This window comes from Pleurodeles waltl, chromosome 10, assembly GCF_031143425.1.
Source record: "Pleurodeles waltl isolate 20211129_DDA chromosome 10, aPleWal1.hap1.20221129, whole genome shotgun sequence".
Classification (NCBI taxonomy): Eukaryota; Metazoa; Chordata; class Amphibia; order Caudata; family Salamandridae; genus Pleurodeles; species Pleurodeles waltl.
The window spans coordinates 1,030,677,005-1,030,695,467 of NC_090449.1; the positions used below are offsets into that span (position 1 = coordinate 1,030,677,005).

Below are 18,463 nucleotides of genomic sequence, written 5' to 3' on the forward strand. Positions count from 1 at the left end.
TCTCACTCACCCTCCTGGCAGATGCTATTACCACTAAAAAGGCTGTCTTTATGGTGAGGGGGGGGGAGGTGACAGTTGTGCAGTGGCTTAAAGGAAGCACACATAAGAAAGGTGAGGACCAGATTCACGCCCACTGAGGCATGACAAAGGGCGTAAGAGGATACATATGTACAAGCCCTTTAAGAAATCTATTTACGATTGGGGATTTGAATAATGATGGATGATTGGGCAGCCAAAGGAACGCAGACAGGGCGGAAAGATAGCCTTTGAGAATGCCCAAGGCAGAACCCTGTTGGGCAAGGGATTAGATAAAGAAAAGGATGTCAGAGAGAGAAGCAGAAAGAGGATCAAAAGATCTTTCTGTACAATAAAACAAAGCGTCTACAGGCGTACACTGTCTTAGTGGAGGAACGCCTGGCTGGCAGAATAACTTTACAGACTTCGGGAGGAAGTTCAAAGGCTGTCAACTGTTGCAACTCAATTTCCATGCATGAAGGCGCAGAGTTGACAAGTTCAGGTGGAGAACCATCCCCTGCTGCTGCAACAGAAGATCTTCCAGAAAAGGCAGCCTGATCGGAGGATTGATGCTCATTTTCAGAAACTCAGGATACCAGACTCTCCGTGTCAGGTCTGGAGCCACCAGGATTACTTGGGTCCGGTCGTTCTTTATCTTCTTGAGAACTCTGGGTTGAAGTATTATGGGCGGAATGGCATACAAGAGGCCTGAACTTCACTTGCAATGGAAAGTGTCGCTTAGTGATTGCGGTCTTGGAAATTCCAACACCCAATACGGCTGGCATTGTGCATTCTCTACGGAGGCAAACAGATCTAACCAAGGCTCTCCCCACTGCAGAGGGAGTCCTAGTGCCACCTCTGGATGGAGACACCATTTGTGATCCACTAGGTATCGACCGCCAATTTTGTCTGCCCTGGCGTTCAGAGAACCTGCCAGGTGTTGAACAACTAGGGTTATGACCTGCTGTTCGAGACATGACCAGAGACGCAAGGCCTCTTGACGAAGGGACCACAACCCCACACCGCCCTGCTTGTTGCAGCCCCACATTGATGTCGTGCTTTCTGAACACCTGCACCATCTTCCCTTTCACAGCAAGAAGAAATGCTTTCAATGCCAGTTGGATCACCCGAAGCTCCAATAAGTTGATATGGAGTCCAGATTCCACCAGAGATCAGTGGCCTCTGATCTCAAACTCTTCCAAATGGACGACCCATCCCAGAAGTGACGCATGTCACTACTGTGAGATCTGGTTGGGGATGGGAGACCCAATCACAGTTCACTAACCACCACTGTAGATCTTTTGTGGTTCCCTCTTAGATCGGAACTGTCGGTGAAATTCCCCTGATGCTGTACCCATTGGAACTTCAGATCCCACTGCAGAGCGCTCATATGCCATCTTGCCTACTTGACTAACAGGATGCAGGAGGCCATTAGCCACAACTGCCTCAGTCTGTCTCACCAAAATACAGGCTAGAGGCTGAAACATCGGTATCATAACCTGAATATCCTGGACTCGCTGATCTGGAGAATAAGCCAGGAACTGCACTGTGTCCAGAAAAGTTCTGATGAAAGGAAGCATCTGAGAGGGAGTCAGGTGTGACTTCGGCACATTTATAGTGAACCCCAGCGAATGAAGGAGGTTCGCCTTAGTCCAAAGTGGGTGACAACAGCCTGGGGCGAAGGAGCCTTCAACAGCCAGTCGTCGAGGTAGGGGAAGACTGAAACCCCTAACCTGCGCAGATGAGCTGCTACCACCACCACCATCACTTTGGTGAACACCCGAGGGGCACTGGTGAGACTGAAGGGGAGCACAGTAAACTGAAAGTGCTCGTGGCCTACCTTGACCCGTAAGTAGCGCCTGTAGGCAGGCAAGATAGGGATGTGAAAATTTGCATCCTGTAAGTCCAACGCTACCATCCAGTCTCCTTGGTGTAGAGCAGACAAGACCTAAGCCAGAATGAGCATCTTGAATTTCTCCTTTTTGAGGGAGAGACTGACATCCCGCAAATCTAAACTAGGGCAAAGACCCTTCTTTATGGGAATCAGAAAGTAGCGGGAATAACAACCACTGCCTACTTCTGACATCGGGACCCTTTCTATGGCTCACTTGGCCAAGAGAGACGCAACTTCCTTGCGGAGCAAGATTAAATGATCCTCCATCAGCTGCTCTTTTAATGGAGGCATAGAGGGAGGGAAAGACTGGAAAGGGAGGGAATAGCCCTTCTGTATAATCTGCAAGGCCAATTTGCCCATTGTTATGGACCGCCAGTGAGGGAGATGAAATTGAATCCTCCCTCCAACTGGACGAGTGTGGTCTTGCAGAATCACACTAGGAGGACTTGGGCGCTGTGAAGGAGGGGGCTGGGAGGTGGATGACTTCTGGCCAGACCCTCTGGGTCTGAAGGTACAACGACCTCTTCCCCGCACAGGATGCTGACCCGATTGAGGACAGTGGCTGGTCTGTGGGTGGTGTGGTACCCTGCCCCTTCCAAAGCCTCAAAAGAGGGCAAAAAGGCAGACAGTTGACAAGGGGTCACTGAGAGGCGCAAGGACCTGGCTGTAGCCCAAGAATCCTTGAAACGCTACAGCGAGTCTGCCTTTTCACTAAAAAGGTGGGACCTATTGAAAGGCATGTCCATAAGTTTTGCCAAGACACCGCCCGAAAAGCCAGATGGACGAAGCCAGGTGTGGTGACGAAGGGCCAATGTAGACAAAACCGCTCTACCCAGCAAGTCAGTCGTTTTCAAACTGCACCTAATTGTAAACTTGGCTGCATCGCTCCCATCTTTGAATGCTTGTGAGAGAGTGTGTCCCGCACGCCCCCTGGGACCTGTGGCAGTACCTGCAACACTGTATCCCATAAAGTATGGGAAAAACCGCCCAATAGGAATGAAGTCTTTACTGACCTCAATGCCAGACTGGATGAAGAAAACATCTTCTTCCCAACTTGGTCCTGCCTCTTGGATTCCCTATCCGGGGAAGCAGAACAGAAGGCACCAAGGGAAGCGGAGGCTTGAACCACCAAGCGCTCAAGGAGGAGATGTTGGGTGAGGAAGCTAGGGCCTCTTGGAGCTGGTCGATGGAGGTGGCCAACTGTCCTATTTACAGGAGCACCTGTGCTGGGTCAGGGACATGTCCCCAGCAGGATATCAGTTAGGGCTTTGTTAAAGGGTAACCCCGGTTCCAGCTGAAGCACCTCAGTCAGGAGGTAAGTCCTGACTGGCACCGTAGGCAGATCCCTACGCACAACAATAGCATAAGATGGAAACTGATGGGCCCGAAGGCACACCAGCAGGGGCAGCCCCTCAAATATGAGACGCATGGCCTCATAAAACTCCTTGAGTTGAGGGGTCGCTCCGGCTCCCGGAAAAGGGGGAGGCTCGAAGTCAGCCCCGACCTCTGCTCTGTGGAACCTTCCTCAGAACGATGTTCCCGACTTGCCTCGTCAGCCGACGGGCGAGGTGAAGTCGAAATCCGCTTGGACAACTACTTCTTCTTGTGCCTCTTCCCTGAGTGCCCGAAGGATCTCGAGTGAGATGAAGAGGACTTGGGGCTCTTGGAGCGGTCCTGCGTCATCCTCCTCAACCGGGACTGTGACCTCAGGAGTCGCCCTGACTGACGTCGACTGCCGGGCCGCCATTAGCTTCAGGGACCGCCCTGTCAAAGCTTTCTGAGCCATGGCCCTGCAGTCGGAACACAACTTTAGGTCATGGTCTTGCCAAGACACCAGAGACATACCTTTTGGGGTTCGCTCACCGACATGGCACAGTAGCAGGCACCACACGGCTTGAACCCTGTCTTCCTGGATGACATACACAGACGAGCAAAAAAATGTTCGACTAAAAGGGTAAAAAAAAGTCTGTCAAAAAAGAGAGGGTACGTAGATTTCAGATCTGCGCTAACCTGCACGGAAGGGAAAGAACTGATGTATGCACGCCGTTGTGGTGCCTTTATAGGTGACCGTGACGTCATGAACGGCTCCAACGCTACGTGGATCTGAATAACGCCACCTGCAAGAGTACTGCTCTGCAAAAGTTCCAGATTGCAAGCTGATACTGGGGAATTCGAAGGTACGGAATCTGCAGCTAAAAGTCTATTAGATGCAGGACTTTATGTACAGTGCAAACAAATGTGCTTATGCTGAACAGTTGACCAATCAACTAGGCACAGAAGCAATGCACCAGTAATCAACAACCGCCAACTAGAGTAGCACAATTCTTAGCAAAAAGGCACAGAAATTTTCCAAAACAAAACAGCTGGCAATTCCACAATTACAAAAAACGGAACTTCCGAAAGCGACTTTTACTCCATTAATCGGACATTAGCTTGCAGCTACATCTTGGAATGCAATTCTGCATCAGACCATTTCCAAGTCTCCAAATATGCAATTCCTCAGATTTATCTATTTCAAAATTTGCTAGTCTTCTCCTGTACTGAGATTTTAAAGTATCAAGTATTTCAAGGGTTACAAGAAAACAAAAGTTATAAAACTCTGAGAAAATGTGCCACTGGAACTATTACTCTGAAGAATTGTGAAACATGCTTAAAGACCAAGGGAGTTGTCCAAATACTCAACATCGCATGAGCAGAGCAGTGAACAAAAACAACCAATAATGCTCAGAGAAATATAGGTGTACATGTTTCTATATCATGACATATAACAGTCAAACCATGCAAACAATTCATACATTTAACTTTAGGAGACAAAGTGCAGTATGCTCTGTATTCCAATTCCTTGCACGAGTGAGAAAGATGGAAATGCACTTTTGCACCTTCTAAGTGTAGGAAGTCTACACTGAGGTCATTAAAATGCAAGGTTAGTACATGGGAGGGTGCTGCCGTTCTGGTTCCACAAGCAACTAAGGACCTTAAGTCTCCTGGTGCAGCAGTTGATGTCGGGCATCTGTACACAGTGAAGCAACCCAAGGTCTACACATTCCTGCATCTCTAAAAACGTTTCCTATGATAAATATATTAATTGAATGTCCAGGTTTTTCAGTATTGTGTATCCCTGTTAGTAGCAAATACTGAAAATACTAAGCAAACCAAGATGTATACTTTTGAAGGAGGTAGCTGACAAACTCCCTTAAGTTTAGGATTCCTACAACTCTGGAGCCTGTTTTGGGGGGAACGGACCTCTGTGCCTGCAGAGCTAGTTCTCACCTATACATCAGCTGAAGAGGTAAACTAACTGAAGATTGCTGCATCCATTTTACACATATATACTGATAGAGAGCGGGAAATCAAATGACAGCACCCCTTTAAAAAAAAAAAAAAGAAAAAAAAAAAACCCACATCCTTAGTCGCCAGACATCCTCTCATTATGTTATTTTTTTTCATTGACAAGGGTTTGAGTTGCATGTTAATTAAAACAATTACAATAAAAGAATGACTTACCCACAAATAATATGTAAACTGTAGCGCAAAAATAGCAATGCCTTCATTGTCAAACGATCCGGCTACTGAGCGCGATATGTAGCCAGGAACGATAGCTATAAAACAAGCAGCTAAAAGTCCAGCTCCCTGGTTCCAAAGTTCTCGAGTGAGCAGGAAAGTGGAAATGGATGTAAGGCCGCTGAAAATTGGTGCTAGAAAGACGCACACATCTCTGATGTGGACTGTAATGTTCATCATATTTAAAATCCAATGAATAAGACCAGCCGTCACCATCAATCCAGGATACACCTACAAATAAAAAAGTACGTTAATGGGCACCAATGAGTGCATAACAGGAAGAGCAAACAGCAATGTTGACATCTAGCATTTATGCCTAACTACATACACAAGAGGAAAACTGCAGAGGAAAAAAAAGAGAACAAATTGGCAATAGTTAGGACGCGGTTGTGAAAGTACCTCAAACCTCTCTTCGAATTGAGAAACAAAGAAAAAGCAGCACTGGTCAAGTCACTTTCAGCTTGAAAAGTGAAAAGATTTTCACCAACCGGTACTAACAAAACATGGTACATAACGGACAGCATAAATACACAGACGTAGCCCCTCCACGTGGATGGAGGAGTATCATCCCGCCAAAAACAAAAAAAAGCCCCCAGAATGGAATAAAATGGTAATAAACTTTATTATCATTTTATTTTTCAGCACCCTGTCCTAAACAGTGTGTCGGGGCGGGGCAATTTCTGCTGAGTGACAGCAGGGAGCTGTGCACTTTTTTAAAGTGTGCATATCCCCTTGGCGGGCCGTCTTGCGACGGCCAGCCAGACATACTCACTTTAAACTTCTCTAACCGTTATAGAAAGCACAGGCCTCCAGAGCTCTGGTGAGCACAGAGAGGCCGCTCCCACCAATCCAGACACTGGTTTCATGCTGGTTACCATAGCTCGGTGAAGCGCACACTAGTCCTGCAATATTTGAGATGCCACTGCCAGACATTGCAGAAGACACTTCAAGGAGAACTACTACAAGGTCCTGGGCAGGTTTGGCTATGTACTGAGAGCACATGCTGGCTACACTGCCATTTTCAGGGGTGTGGGGATCCTCATAATAACTAAAATAAAAAAAATCAGTGGCTCTCAACCCCCACCAGGTGTGGCAGGATATGAGTGGGCACTTTCTGGCACTTGGGAAGGCACAATACTCAATCTATGTTCACTATATATCCCATTGCGACTCCATAGTACAACCCTTCCGGAGGAGGGTGAACTGTTGGTGGGTCTCCCCCGGGAACCTTGGTAATAGAACTCATTAATGGATGTGGAGTTAGGCAGGGCTGGGCTGCTCGACTGAGGAAGGGAGGTGAGCCTGCTTCCCCATTTTGCAAGAGTTTTTGGTCTAGTTGATTTATGGAAAGAAAACAATTTTCAAATGCACCACTACACGTAGTACCAGCAGCGCATACGAGTTTCTCTTGCATAGACTACATCTTCACCCAGTGTACCTAGACTTCGCAGTTAGGGCTAGTGGCCCATAATGACGGAGGAATCTCTGATACTCTCTGGTGGAGGTTCTGCTACGAGGCCCTTCGGGAGACTTCACGCTTCCGCCTCAGCTGGATGCTTGGAGCCTCAGAGACAAAGTAGTGCAGGTCAAGCTGAGGCAAGGTGCAGACCACTATTTCAAAGAAAACCTGGGTTGGGTCCACTCTGCGGGCATCATGGGGGATGGGGGGGGGGGGGTGGAAAGAGACCTTCACGTCAGTTATAAGGGGCCAGACACAGGCCCAGATAGGTGCAAAGAAAAAGTTACATGGCCCGATAGGTGCAAAGAAAGTTACTTATCTTTGGTAACAAATTATCTGGTAAAAACTATCTAGCTGCACTTGCTGTTTGCAATGCTCCAGCCTCTGTGTCTACTTGGAGCACCCACAAGCATTCCCTGTCCCCAACTAGGTCAGAAAGTACAGTTGATGCTGCTTCGCGAGAGCATACTCTATGGCAGTCAGCAAGTACTCTGGAAATCTGTGCTGCTGCCTCAGGCGGGCCATTTCAAACTCTATGGTAGTGCATTCCAGTTGTGTTTTTCTTTATCTGATAGAGACTTCTAGCTGCAGTTTCCTTACCTTAGGGTTACCTTTTTTTGACATTTCGAATATTTTTTCGATTGTCTGTGCAAATTACTTTGAGGAAGACTGAATTCCCTGGCGTCAGCTTTGAATCCAGAATTTTTCTGCTGAGCAGTACCATGTGCAAGCCGTCGGGTGGCGTAGTTCGGATCCGTGTGTGTTGTCCGGCTCCGCGTGGCGTCGTCAGTGTCATTGGAGCTGTCTGACACATCACGGTCTTCTATATAGGCACCACCCCAGCGCGCGTACGTCAGTTCTTTTCCACAACTTCCCACGCCAGAAGCGCAGAGTCATTGAAGAACAAACTTTCTCTGTTTGTCTGTGCAAAATGACAAGCCCTTAAAGAAAGGGTAAAAATCTGAAACTACATAATATACATGCAGAGCGGGGAGGCATGGATGGGTGAAAGGAATCTGCAGATAGATAGGATCTCTACCAGATAATTTGTTATCTAAGGTAAGTAACTTGTTCATCTGATACAGACTTCTAGCTGCAAATTCCTTACCTTAGAATAGATACCCAAGCCATAACCTTGTGGCGGTGGGTTGTGGACATATACCTTATACAAAAAAAGTCCTGTAGGACTGAGCAAGCAAAATGCCCATCTCTCCTCACTTGGCTATCCAGGCAGTAGTGTTTTGCAAACGTGTGCAAAGAGGCCCACAGATATTAAGTACCAGTACACCTCGAGCTAAAGTCTTGGTAGCAGCTTTTCCTCTTGTAGAGTGAGCTCTTAAGCCGACAGAATGTGGGTCTAGGTGGTCAAATGATGAAGCATGACACTATATAGTGTGTGAGACCACCTAGTCCGTAAAAGGAAATTCCCTTCTTCCCACCCCTCGCTGTTCCACTCGGTAATTTCCAACTGACATTCCACTGACTTTACCCTTCCAAATAGGAATACATACAACCTAGGACTACGCTAATATCCGCGACGTCCGCTTCTAGAGAACCCCGTACTTTCGTGTGTACTTTGAGCTCTTAAGCCCTCAGGAGGCTGCTTCTTAGCCAATCATAGCAGATCTTGATGCAGAGAACGACCCAGCGCGAAATGGTTAGTTTCTGAACTGCCCGACCCTTCTTTGCACCAACGTACCCTACAAAGGGTTAGTTATCCACCCGGAACTATTTTGTGCGGTCAAGGTAGAACGACAATGCTCTTTTTGGGGTCTAGACGGTGGAGTCGCTCCTCTTCCTTAGAGGGATGTGGTGGAGCAAAGGTGGGCAGGGTGATGTTCTGACCCAGATGGAAAGGGATCATCACCTTGGGGAGGAAAGAGGCACAAGTTCTGAGAGCCACCTTATCAGGATATACCTTGAGATACAGCGGTTTTGATGATAAAGCCTGCATCTCACTCACCCTCCTGGCAGATGTGATCGCCACTAAGAAGGCTGTCTTGATGGTGAGCAGCCAGAGGACAATTATATAAAGGCTCCAAAAGAGCACACATGAGAAATGTGTGCTCCAGATTAAAGTCCTACTGGGGCATAACAAAGGGCGTAGGTGGAAACATATGTACAAGCCCTTTTAGGATTCTTTGTACAATAGGAGATTTAAACAAAGATTGTTGATCAGGTACCTGAGGAAAAGCTGATAAGGCAGAAAGATAGCCTGTAAGAGTCCCTAAGGTGGAACCCTGTTGGGCAAGTGTCAGAATGAAAAGAAGGATATTAGAGAGAGGAGGAGGAGGAAGATCAACAGAACTCTTTACAATATAACACATAACGCTTCCAACGGCAGGCATAAACCATCTCGGTAGAGGATCGCCTGGCTGCCAGAATGACATTACAGACTTTGGGAGGGAGGTCATAAACCATCAACTGCCGCCGCTCAATATCTACGCATGAAGGCACATAGTTGACAGGCTGGGGTGGAGAACCTTCCCCTGCTGCTGCGACAGAAGATCCTCCCGAAAGGGCAACCTGATTGGAGGATTGATGCTCAGTTTTAGAAGCTCTGGATACCAGACTCTCTGTGTCCAATCCGGAGCCACTAAAATGACTTGGGCCTGGTCGTTCTTGATCTTCTTGAGAACTTTGGGCAGAAGTTATACGGGCAAGGCTCTCCCCACTGCTGAAAGGGTCCTTGCCCCACCTTCGGATGGAGATACCATTCGTAATCCGCTAGGCATCACCGACTGAGTTTGTCCACCCTGGCGTTCAGAGAACCTTTTAGGTGTTGAACCACCAGGGTTATGCCCTGCTGTTCCAGCCATGTCCAGAGATGCAGAGCCTCAACACAAAAAGGTACACGACCCCACGCTGCCCAGCTTGTTGCAGTACCACATTTTAGTAGTGTTGTCCGTGAACACCTGCACTATCTTTCCCCTTCACAACAGGAAGAACTGCCTTCAATGCTAGTCTGATCGCTTGGAGCTCCGATAAGTTTTTACGGAGACCCGTTTCCGCCAGAGACCATAGACCTCTGATCTCCACCTCTCCCAAATGGCCGCCCCATCCCAGGAGTGACGCATCTGTCACTACTGTGAGATCTGGCAGGGGAAGGGAGAGGTGTCTGCCTTTGACCCAATCGTAGTTCATTAACCATCAGTCCAGATCTTTTGCAGTTCCCTCTGAGAGCTGAACTGTGTCTGTAAGCTTTCCCTGATGATGTGCCCATTGGAACTCAGGTCCCACTGCAGAGCCCTCACTTGCCATCTGGCATGTTTGACTAATAGGATACAGGAAGCCATGAGTCCCAACAGTCTCCCAGTATGCCTCACCGAAATTCAGGATAAAGACCGAATCATCGGTATCATAACCTGAATATCCTGGACTCGCTGCTCTGGGGGATAAACCCGTAACTGCACTGAGTCCAGAACAGCCCCGATGAAAGGGAGCTTCTGAGTGGGAGTCAGGTGTGACTTGGGCACGTTTATAGTGAATCCCAGCGAATGCGCCAGGTTCGCTGTAGTCTGGAGGCGGGAGACTACTTTCAGGGGCATGTCCGCCTTCAACAGCCAGTAGTCTAGGTAGGGGAAGACCGGAACCCCTAACCTGAACAGATGAGCTGCACCAACTACCATTATTTTTGTGAACACCCGAGGGCGCTGGTAAGGCCAAAGGGAAGCACGATAAACTGACCTACCACAAATCGTAGGTAATGTCTGTGGGCTGGCAGGACAGGAATATGGAAACAGGCATCCTGCAAGTCCAACGCTACCATCCAATCGCCAGGGTCCAGGGCAGAAAGGACCCGAGCTAGGGTTAATATCTTGAACTTCTCCTTCGTGAGGAAGAGATTGAGGGACCAGAAAACTGGAATAGGGAGAAGCTAGTTGGATCCCGCATCTGCGCAGGGGCTGTACAGCATGCATGGGTTGGTGGCCCGGTGGAAATTAATGCAGTTGGGTGCCCCTTCTGTAGCCACAAAATGAGCGAGAGGCGGACTGAGGGGGCTGAGGTGCGACTGCGAGGCCAAGAGACCGAGCCGTAGCCTGGGAATCCTTAAAGCGCTCCAACGCTGAGTGCATCTCGTCTCCGAAGAGACGAGTGCCATCAAAGAGCATGTCCAAAGATTCCTGGACATCCTCCGAAAAGCCACACGTCCTCAACCAGGCGTGGCGTCTCAAGGCCACTGGCGATGCAAACGATCTGCCCAGTAAGTCGGTCATATCCAGTCCACAACGTATCATGAAATTGGCTGCGTCTCTCCCATCTGTCATGGCTTGGGAGAGAACATTTGGGGGCATGCCGATGGCGTTGGGCAACCGTCCTATTCACAGGAGCCCCTGTGCTGGGTTTTGACCCAGTCCCCAGTAGGACATCCATAAGCGCTTTGTTGAAGGGGAGAAGGGGTTCCAAATTGGAGGCCCCAGGCTGAAGCACTGAGATCAGGAGGTTAAGCCTGACCTCCACAGAAGGAAGCTCGAGGTTCAAAACCTCAGCAGCCCTTCTCACCACCATAGAATATGATGTTCGCTCCTCCATAGCCATGTCTGGGGAGAAAACATGCCAGTGTCAGGGGAGGTATCCAACCCACTGGCATCACCCAAATCCTGTACCCAGTCCATGTCAGGGTCAAGCTGGTCTTCTAAAGGGTCCAGCGACCCCTCTACACTATCCCTGTATCCATACCCATAGCAATAGGGTTCAGGATCAACCCTGGACACAACAGAGCCCATGGAAACAAAATCAGTGTCGAGCGACGCAGTTTCGGCTCGTCAGGAATAAGTAAAGGGTTGACGTCTATTGTGGGCCCAATCGGCGCCGGGACAATTGATGTCTGACTTGAAACTGGGGAAGGTCACATTGGCACGACCGGTGTCGGGACGGATCTGGAAGATGATCCTGAGGTGTCCTCCAGAGTCGGAACCAAAGTCACCGACATGGAACCCGAGGGGGCTCTCTCCAACTGCCCTGGGCCCGAAGGTGGGTCAGGCTGCCCAAATAAGAGGCGCATTGCCTCACAGAACTCCTTAAGTTGGGCAGGGGTAGCACAGACTCCCGGAAATTCGGGGAGGCGCAGAGTGGACCCAGACTGAGGCTCCGTAGATGGAGTCCTAGAGCGTCGACACTCTTCCTGCGTCGCATAATGGGAGCGACGGGGCAAAGTTGAAGAACGCTTCGCCTTCTTCGATGACTTCTTACCCGAAAGTCCAGATGACTTGGACGAAGATAAATGCTGGTGACCCCGCGACAGGTATCTTGACCTTCTTCTCGAACGAAACCGGGAACGATGTGGAGTCGAGTGTCGGGCCACCATGAGCGTTCGGGCCCGCTCTCTCAAAGCTTTTGGGTTCATGGCCCGACACTCTTAGCACAACTTCGGGTCGTGGTTGCACTCCAAACACCAGAGGCACACGAGGTGCGGATCCATCACCAACATCATGCGGTGACAGGAGTTGCAGGGTTTAAATCTTGTTTTACAGGACATCCTGCGACGCAAACCAAAACTCATCAAAAGCAAACTTGACAAAATGCCGTAGTTAGTTAAAAAAATGACTGGGGTAGCTCCTCGGGATCTGCACGTAGGCTGGTGCAGAAAGAAAAAAACTGCGTGCCGGGGTGGTGCCTTTATACGCCCACGACGTCAGCACAGTGCAGGCAACGCCCGTGGCCTCGACCGACTCCACCTAGCGGCGCGCAGGGGTACTGCTCGAATAAAAATATCCGGATCCAGTCTGACTCCTGGGGAAATTCTAAGGTAAGGAATCTGCAACTAGAAGTCTATCAGAAATAAAAACATCTCCCTGTCCCATGCACATTAGAAGATTCCAGCCAGATGCTTGCTGAGGCTACCAGTTCCCTGGCCTACATGGGGATGGTGTCTCTCTAGACAACAGGCTTCCTTGCTCAGGTATGGGGGGATGTTGTCGTCCTAGGGGGGAGGGAATCCTGAAGGGCGGATTATGGATTATCCTGCTGTGCTCTAGCATAGCTTTGGTAAGAACCGCATTTATCACACAGAATGACAGTATGGTGGGAGTTTTTCTGTGTGTCACTTTCTTTGTCACCATTTTGCTTCTATTATGTTTCATCATTCTAATAATTGCAATTCATGCCATTTTATCTAAGATGCAGTTGTTTCAATACATCTTATTGAATCATTCCCGGACTCTCTTTAGTCTTTGCATGTGGGAGACTAACTTAACTGAGAGAAACGGATGAGATCTGAAACACCACGATTTGCCTGAGAAGTCATTATGTCAAGCGTCCGGTTGCCACAAATCATCCCTGCTGTTGGGCAAAGATGAGGCGCTGCTAGCTGTCCAGAAATGGATTAGGCTGACAGTTGTCTCATTGTGTGGGATTGGACTCAGTTACCCATAATTCAGGCGATACTGCCGCCCCAATCCAGTAGCCTCATTAGGATGAGAGCCCACGCGACAGTCATTTCCATCACCAATCTATGACACATTTAATCAGGTAAATCATTGGCTTTTCTACCACCATTCCAGGTCATAATTCAATCATATGAATTGTTTTTGAATCAATAGCAATTAAAATTATGGCACTGGTTGAAATTTGTTTACTATTTATGTATAGTATCATTTTCCATCGTGCCCCAGTAGGTTATCAATATATTGTAATGCATTTGCTTACACTCCCCTTCCATCGCTTGTCAGCAAGATCTGCAAAAACAATTATATACAACAAATGACTATTCCTGACATTATTTTGCGTATAGTCTATTTATAAGACCATAAATATACAAGCACTTCTCCATCAATATTAAGGCCATGCAGTTCCCCAGTTCTATATTGTAACACTACTTCAAGAACCTCAGGGCCATCTCTCTATCCCTTCCCTTACATTGCATCCCAAAATATCTCAAAGGTTCAGTTACCCTTGAGGAGTACTTGAAAATGCAGGGCTACCAAACAGTGCTTTATTGCAAATAGCTCTCAAATACTGTAATATTCTCTTATATACTGACTAAACTGTGCTATACACAGAAAGTTTTAAACACTAAGATACCACATACTCATTTTTACAACTGTATGCTTGCCGCCTTTCTTTGTTTTCACGAAGTTTTTAAGCTGATTCACTGTTTATAAGCTTGCATTTCTAGCATCTAGTAAAGCCAGGTTCAGGTAGCAATTCTGTTTTTTTAGGTTCAAGATTCAAGTCACTCAAATGGTTCCTCGTCGACTTGGACCTTCCCAATGTTACACATGGTGGTCTTCTGTTCTTGCTAGCAATAGTAGGGTAATTGTTTATGAAATCCCAATGCTTACAAAGGATGTCTTATTGCTGCTTAGGCATAGTTGTATGTGGTAACTAATTCTGATTTTCATAATTTCCAAACTGGATAATAAATATGGCTTTATTGCAAAACCAGCAGATAACTGTGAAATATTGTGCTATGGTATAAATAAATGTGACTGCCATGTTACTTGCAACTGAATGACACCAAGTGTTATGAAAGGACACAAGAAGATATCAAATAGTTTCAGGCCAATGGGTTCAAAGAGAGCATTAGAAACAGCATTGCAATGGGTAAGGATATTTAATCTAAAAAACATGGCAGACCACAACTGAGATTAACAGGTGCAGGAAGACGTAGTGTAACAATCAAAGGAGCAAGAGGTGCAATTGATAAGAAATGTTGAACTTAAAACATGGTTGCTAAATAAACCTGGCTTTACTAGATGCAAGAAATGGAAAGCTTGCAAACAGGGAATAAACGTAAAACGTTACAAGTCACCACGTTTGAGAAAACAAAGAAATAAGGTTAGAGCACTACTGTAAAAGTGAATATGTGGTGTCTTATAATGTCCTAGTCTCAGACTTTGTGGATAGGAAATTGTGGGCAGTATCTCTATGGACTGTACAATATATAAGAGCTATTTGTGATAGTGACACTAGTTATCCGGTAGCCCAGTGCTTGAGATATTTTATGATTAACATTATTCCATGTAACGTAAGTGGGGATAGAGTGAAGGCCCCGAGACGCTTGGTCACAATGCATGTAAATGTATAATATTATAACTTGCATATACACAACAGTATGCTAGGAACAGCCATGTGTTTTTTTTTTGTTTTTTTTTTTATTTCTTTTTGAGTAACTTACCAAAATATAATAGCTGGGGAATTGGAAGCATTTGCATTACATGACAGGCCTCGAGAATCAACTCGCTATAGGGTGTCAGAGTTTATAAGGGCAAGCTATTTTTAGGGACTAAAAGCCAGGTCCAGGAGAGACTCCCGCTGACAAAGAACATGTGTTCTTTGCCTTCAGAAAGAGAATGAGCAATAAAAGATGCTTTAAAAGTATATTAATTACATGAGCTATGCATTCAAAGACATAACGGCAGCCAGTCTTGTCACTGCATGAGACATTACCTACTGGTGGTCGCCAGTCTATAGTAATAGTTAGAACTATATCTTTTGCGCTGTTAGACAAATCTTCATAAAATTTTCCAAAAAAAGTTTCACGTTGGATATTGCTCTGTATGGAATGTTTTGGGGGTGATCCATAAAAAGGGGGCCAAGAAAAAGAGGGGTGGGGAGGGTCAAATAAAGTGCGTTTCCCATGTTACTTGCCCACAGACAATTTAGACACGGATACAGCCCGAACCCCTGGACGGAATTACACCGAATTTGGTGGAAAGGTAGCTTTTGGTCCACAGATCACTTTTTGTTACTTGGTGTAAATCCTTTCAGTAGTTTAAGAGAAGTTAAAGGAAATCCTAATTTGTATATCTAGGGTTGCAACAATTTTGCAAATACTCCCAATCTGGTGCAGAGATCTGACTGGCTGCCAACACTTCCACCAGAAATGGTTGGCAGTCATTTTGGGACTCTCAGAAGAAATGCAAAAAAAACAAAAAAAATATAAAGGGGGTGGGGGATGGGAAGAGTAGGTATATGCTGAGCCCCTAGCCTTGGGTTCATGGGAAATTCACTACAAAATTTACAAATATTCGGCAAGAATATGAATTTAAAAAAAAAAAAAAACTGGAAAAAATAAAAACGCAATCTGTGTCTTCTACGCTTCTTTTAATTTTGTTCCCCAACCCCCAGAGTGGGTCAAGTCCTGGGCACATATTTATTGTAATTATTGATTTGGAGGTGGGGGGTACACAGGGCAACCCTCCTAGGGCTTTCAAAAGCCCGGGACCACCTCCCCCCTGTGGAGGGTGGGTGTTTGGGGCACGGGCCCATCCCCCAACCCCACCCAGTCAAGAACAAATAAATAGGGGGGGGGTACAAAACACTCAGCCCCCTCCCTCTCTAAGCTCCGGGGACTGCCACCTACCTGGGGCAACAACAATGTAGGTGGTACAAGGGAGCATGCAGACCTCCACGGGGCTATATTAGAAAATGATGCAGGGGGAGCGTGCAGGCCCCACACCTCCCCATAGCCAATTAATTTTTATTGAAAGGCCCCAGGGACCACCTCCTCCTCGGGCGGACCTGTGCAGAAGGAAGGGGGCCGTGGCCTACCTCCTGGAGCCTATATGGTGCTAGCTCTGCCACTCCCCATGGCCGGCTCCTGCTACCTCCAGAGGTGCCCAACCTCTGGAGGTAGCTGTTTGCTTTTGCTTGTCACACCTCTCGCCAAGCAAAAACAAACACTCAGCTTTCAGGAAGCAGAAGCTTTAAAAATGCTCTGGCTTGCTGGAAGCCAATATCTCATCTTCTTCATTGCCCGCAGACGTGTGAGAAGGGAAAGAGATCAAAAGATTGCTCCTGCACGCAGGGAGCTGCATTTTCAACATCTAGTAGGAGGCAGCTGGGACTATGTGCAGCGTTGATTGCTTATAGAGAGTAGGCCTCAGGGCATGCACTCTCCCCCACCAGACCCCCCTCCATACATCCCACCCCCACGTACACACACAGGTCGTGCATGGTGCAGGAATAAGAGCTTAAAGGGGGATGACAGTTAGCCAGGACACGCGGTCAATAGCTGCTGCGCATGGCAAAGGCCATGCGCGGCATGGGATTTGTTGTGAGAGGCAGGGGGTTCGGCGATGCATAGTGTGCAGTTGGTTGATTATAGGGGGTAGGCCGCAGGGCCTGCGGACAACCCTCATCTTTGGTTGTGCGCGGTTTGGAGGTTAAAGGGGATTGACCCCAAGGCCTGGCCAAAGACCGTGCATGGACCAGGATTTGGTGCTTGTAGGGGGTTACAAGCAGGATCTGGTCACAGGCCGGGCTGTGCGACCAACCTCTACCGCAGTGGTTGCATTAACATTTTAAAAAGCGTGGAAATTCACTGAAAAAACTAAAGGTTGCAGGCACATTATAGTCCGGTTCTGAACTTATTCGCACAAAAGCATAGAAATTCAGGAGTTACAGTTATTGTTATCGCAAGTATCACGCACACTCCGGTAACCAACTCACAACTTCGCTATGCACAGCTAATTACCCCAGATAGTACACAACCAATGATATCTTCTACGACACTGATATCACTGCAACATTGGGGATGCGAGTTAGTTACCTTAGGGCACGAGTTATAGTTACTTGAGATAACCATAACTATAACTTCTGAATATCTATGGTTTTGTGCGTGTAAATTCAAAACGTAACTAAAACAATCCCTGGGTAGGTAACTAATCATTTTTGTTGTATGAATCAGATCATAGGTAAGCATTCTGTGCATGCACCAGTTCTACAGCAGCATTTTCCACAGGAGGATGTGTTAAGATTAAACTATGTAAACTTTGAAAAACAACAAAACTGGACGTTATTAACTGATGAATGTCCATGCCCACTCTTAACTGCAAATACCCATTATATGACTGGAGTTGGTCTGCTGCAGGTTTCTTAAGGTGGAGGATCACAAGTTTGTTTCCAGATAAACTGAATAGCACACTACTGATAACGGTAGACACGGAGCAGCTAAAATATCAAGGGCATAAGTCAAATGTGCCCAACAGAAGCCAGCGCAGCAGAGAGCCCTACTTCAGAGAGGTTAGAATGGATTTGACTACTTTCTCCTTCACAAACCAAAGTCATTTAGAGTAGCCATTCAGACAGAAGTAGACAGCAGGGGAGGTGACACAGTAGCAATATACACACAGCTGGAGTCTGAAAAAAAAAACTTCCGTAATAATTTGAATTTTGGTAAGAAAAAAAAACGGTGAGCAATTCAAAGCTATGGAGGAGAAGCAGAGGTCTGCAAAATAGGATTTTTAATTCGCCTGTTTTAAACAGTTTATTGTTTGAAGAAACCTTTATTTATTTACAACGCGAATAGGGAAAAAGGCACCCAACCTAACTTATTCCTATGAAGTTGAGTAATTTGCTTTTGCTAATATGGAATCGTTGGTGCGCTATAATTTCTTTAGTGCTATACATGCTCTTGTGGGGGACACAAGGGATTCAATGCACCAGGGTCCCGAAGGGAACGTACAAATAGTAAGCTTTTGTAAAGGAATTTCGTACTCTAAAGGCGGGTTGAACTGAGCGGAAAAGGGCAAATTCTACTCGATGGCAGTGACCGCGTAAGTTATCTCAGAGCGATGCAGAAAAGCTAT

General features: G+C 46.9%; 1 protein-coding gene across 1 annotated transcript in view; it reads right to left on the minus strand.

Moving 5' to 3' along the window:
- STT3B (STT3 oligosaccharyltransferase complex catalytic subunit B) overlaps window positions 1-18,463 on the minus strand; it is a 213,079-nt gene that overhangs the window by 146,706 nt on the left and 47,910 nt on the right. The window contains exon 3 of the mRNA XM_069212000.1: window positions 5,414-5,701. Within this exon, the coding sequence (XP_069068101.1) occupies window positions 5,414-5,701 (288 nt within the window). The remainder of the gene's footprint in view (window positions 1-5,413; window positions 5,702-18,463) is intronic.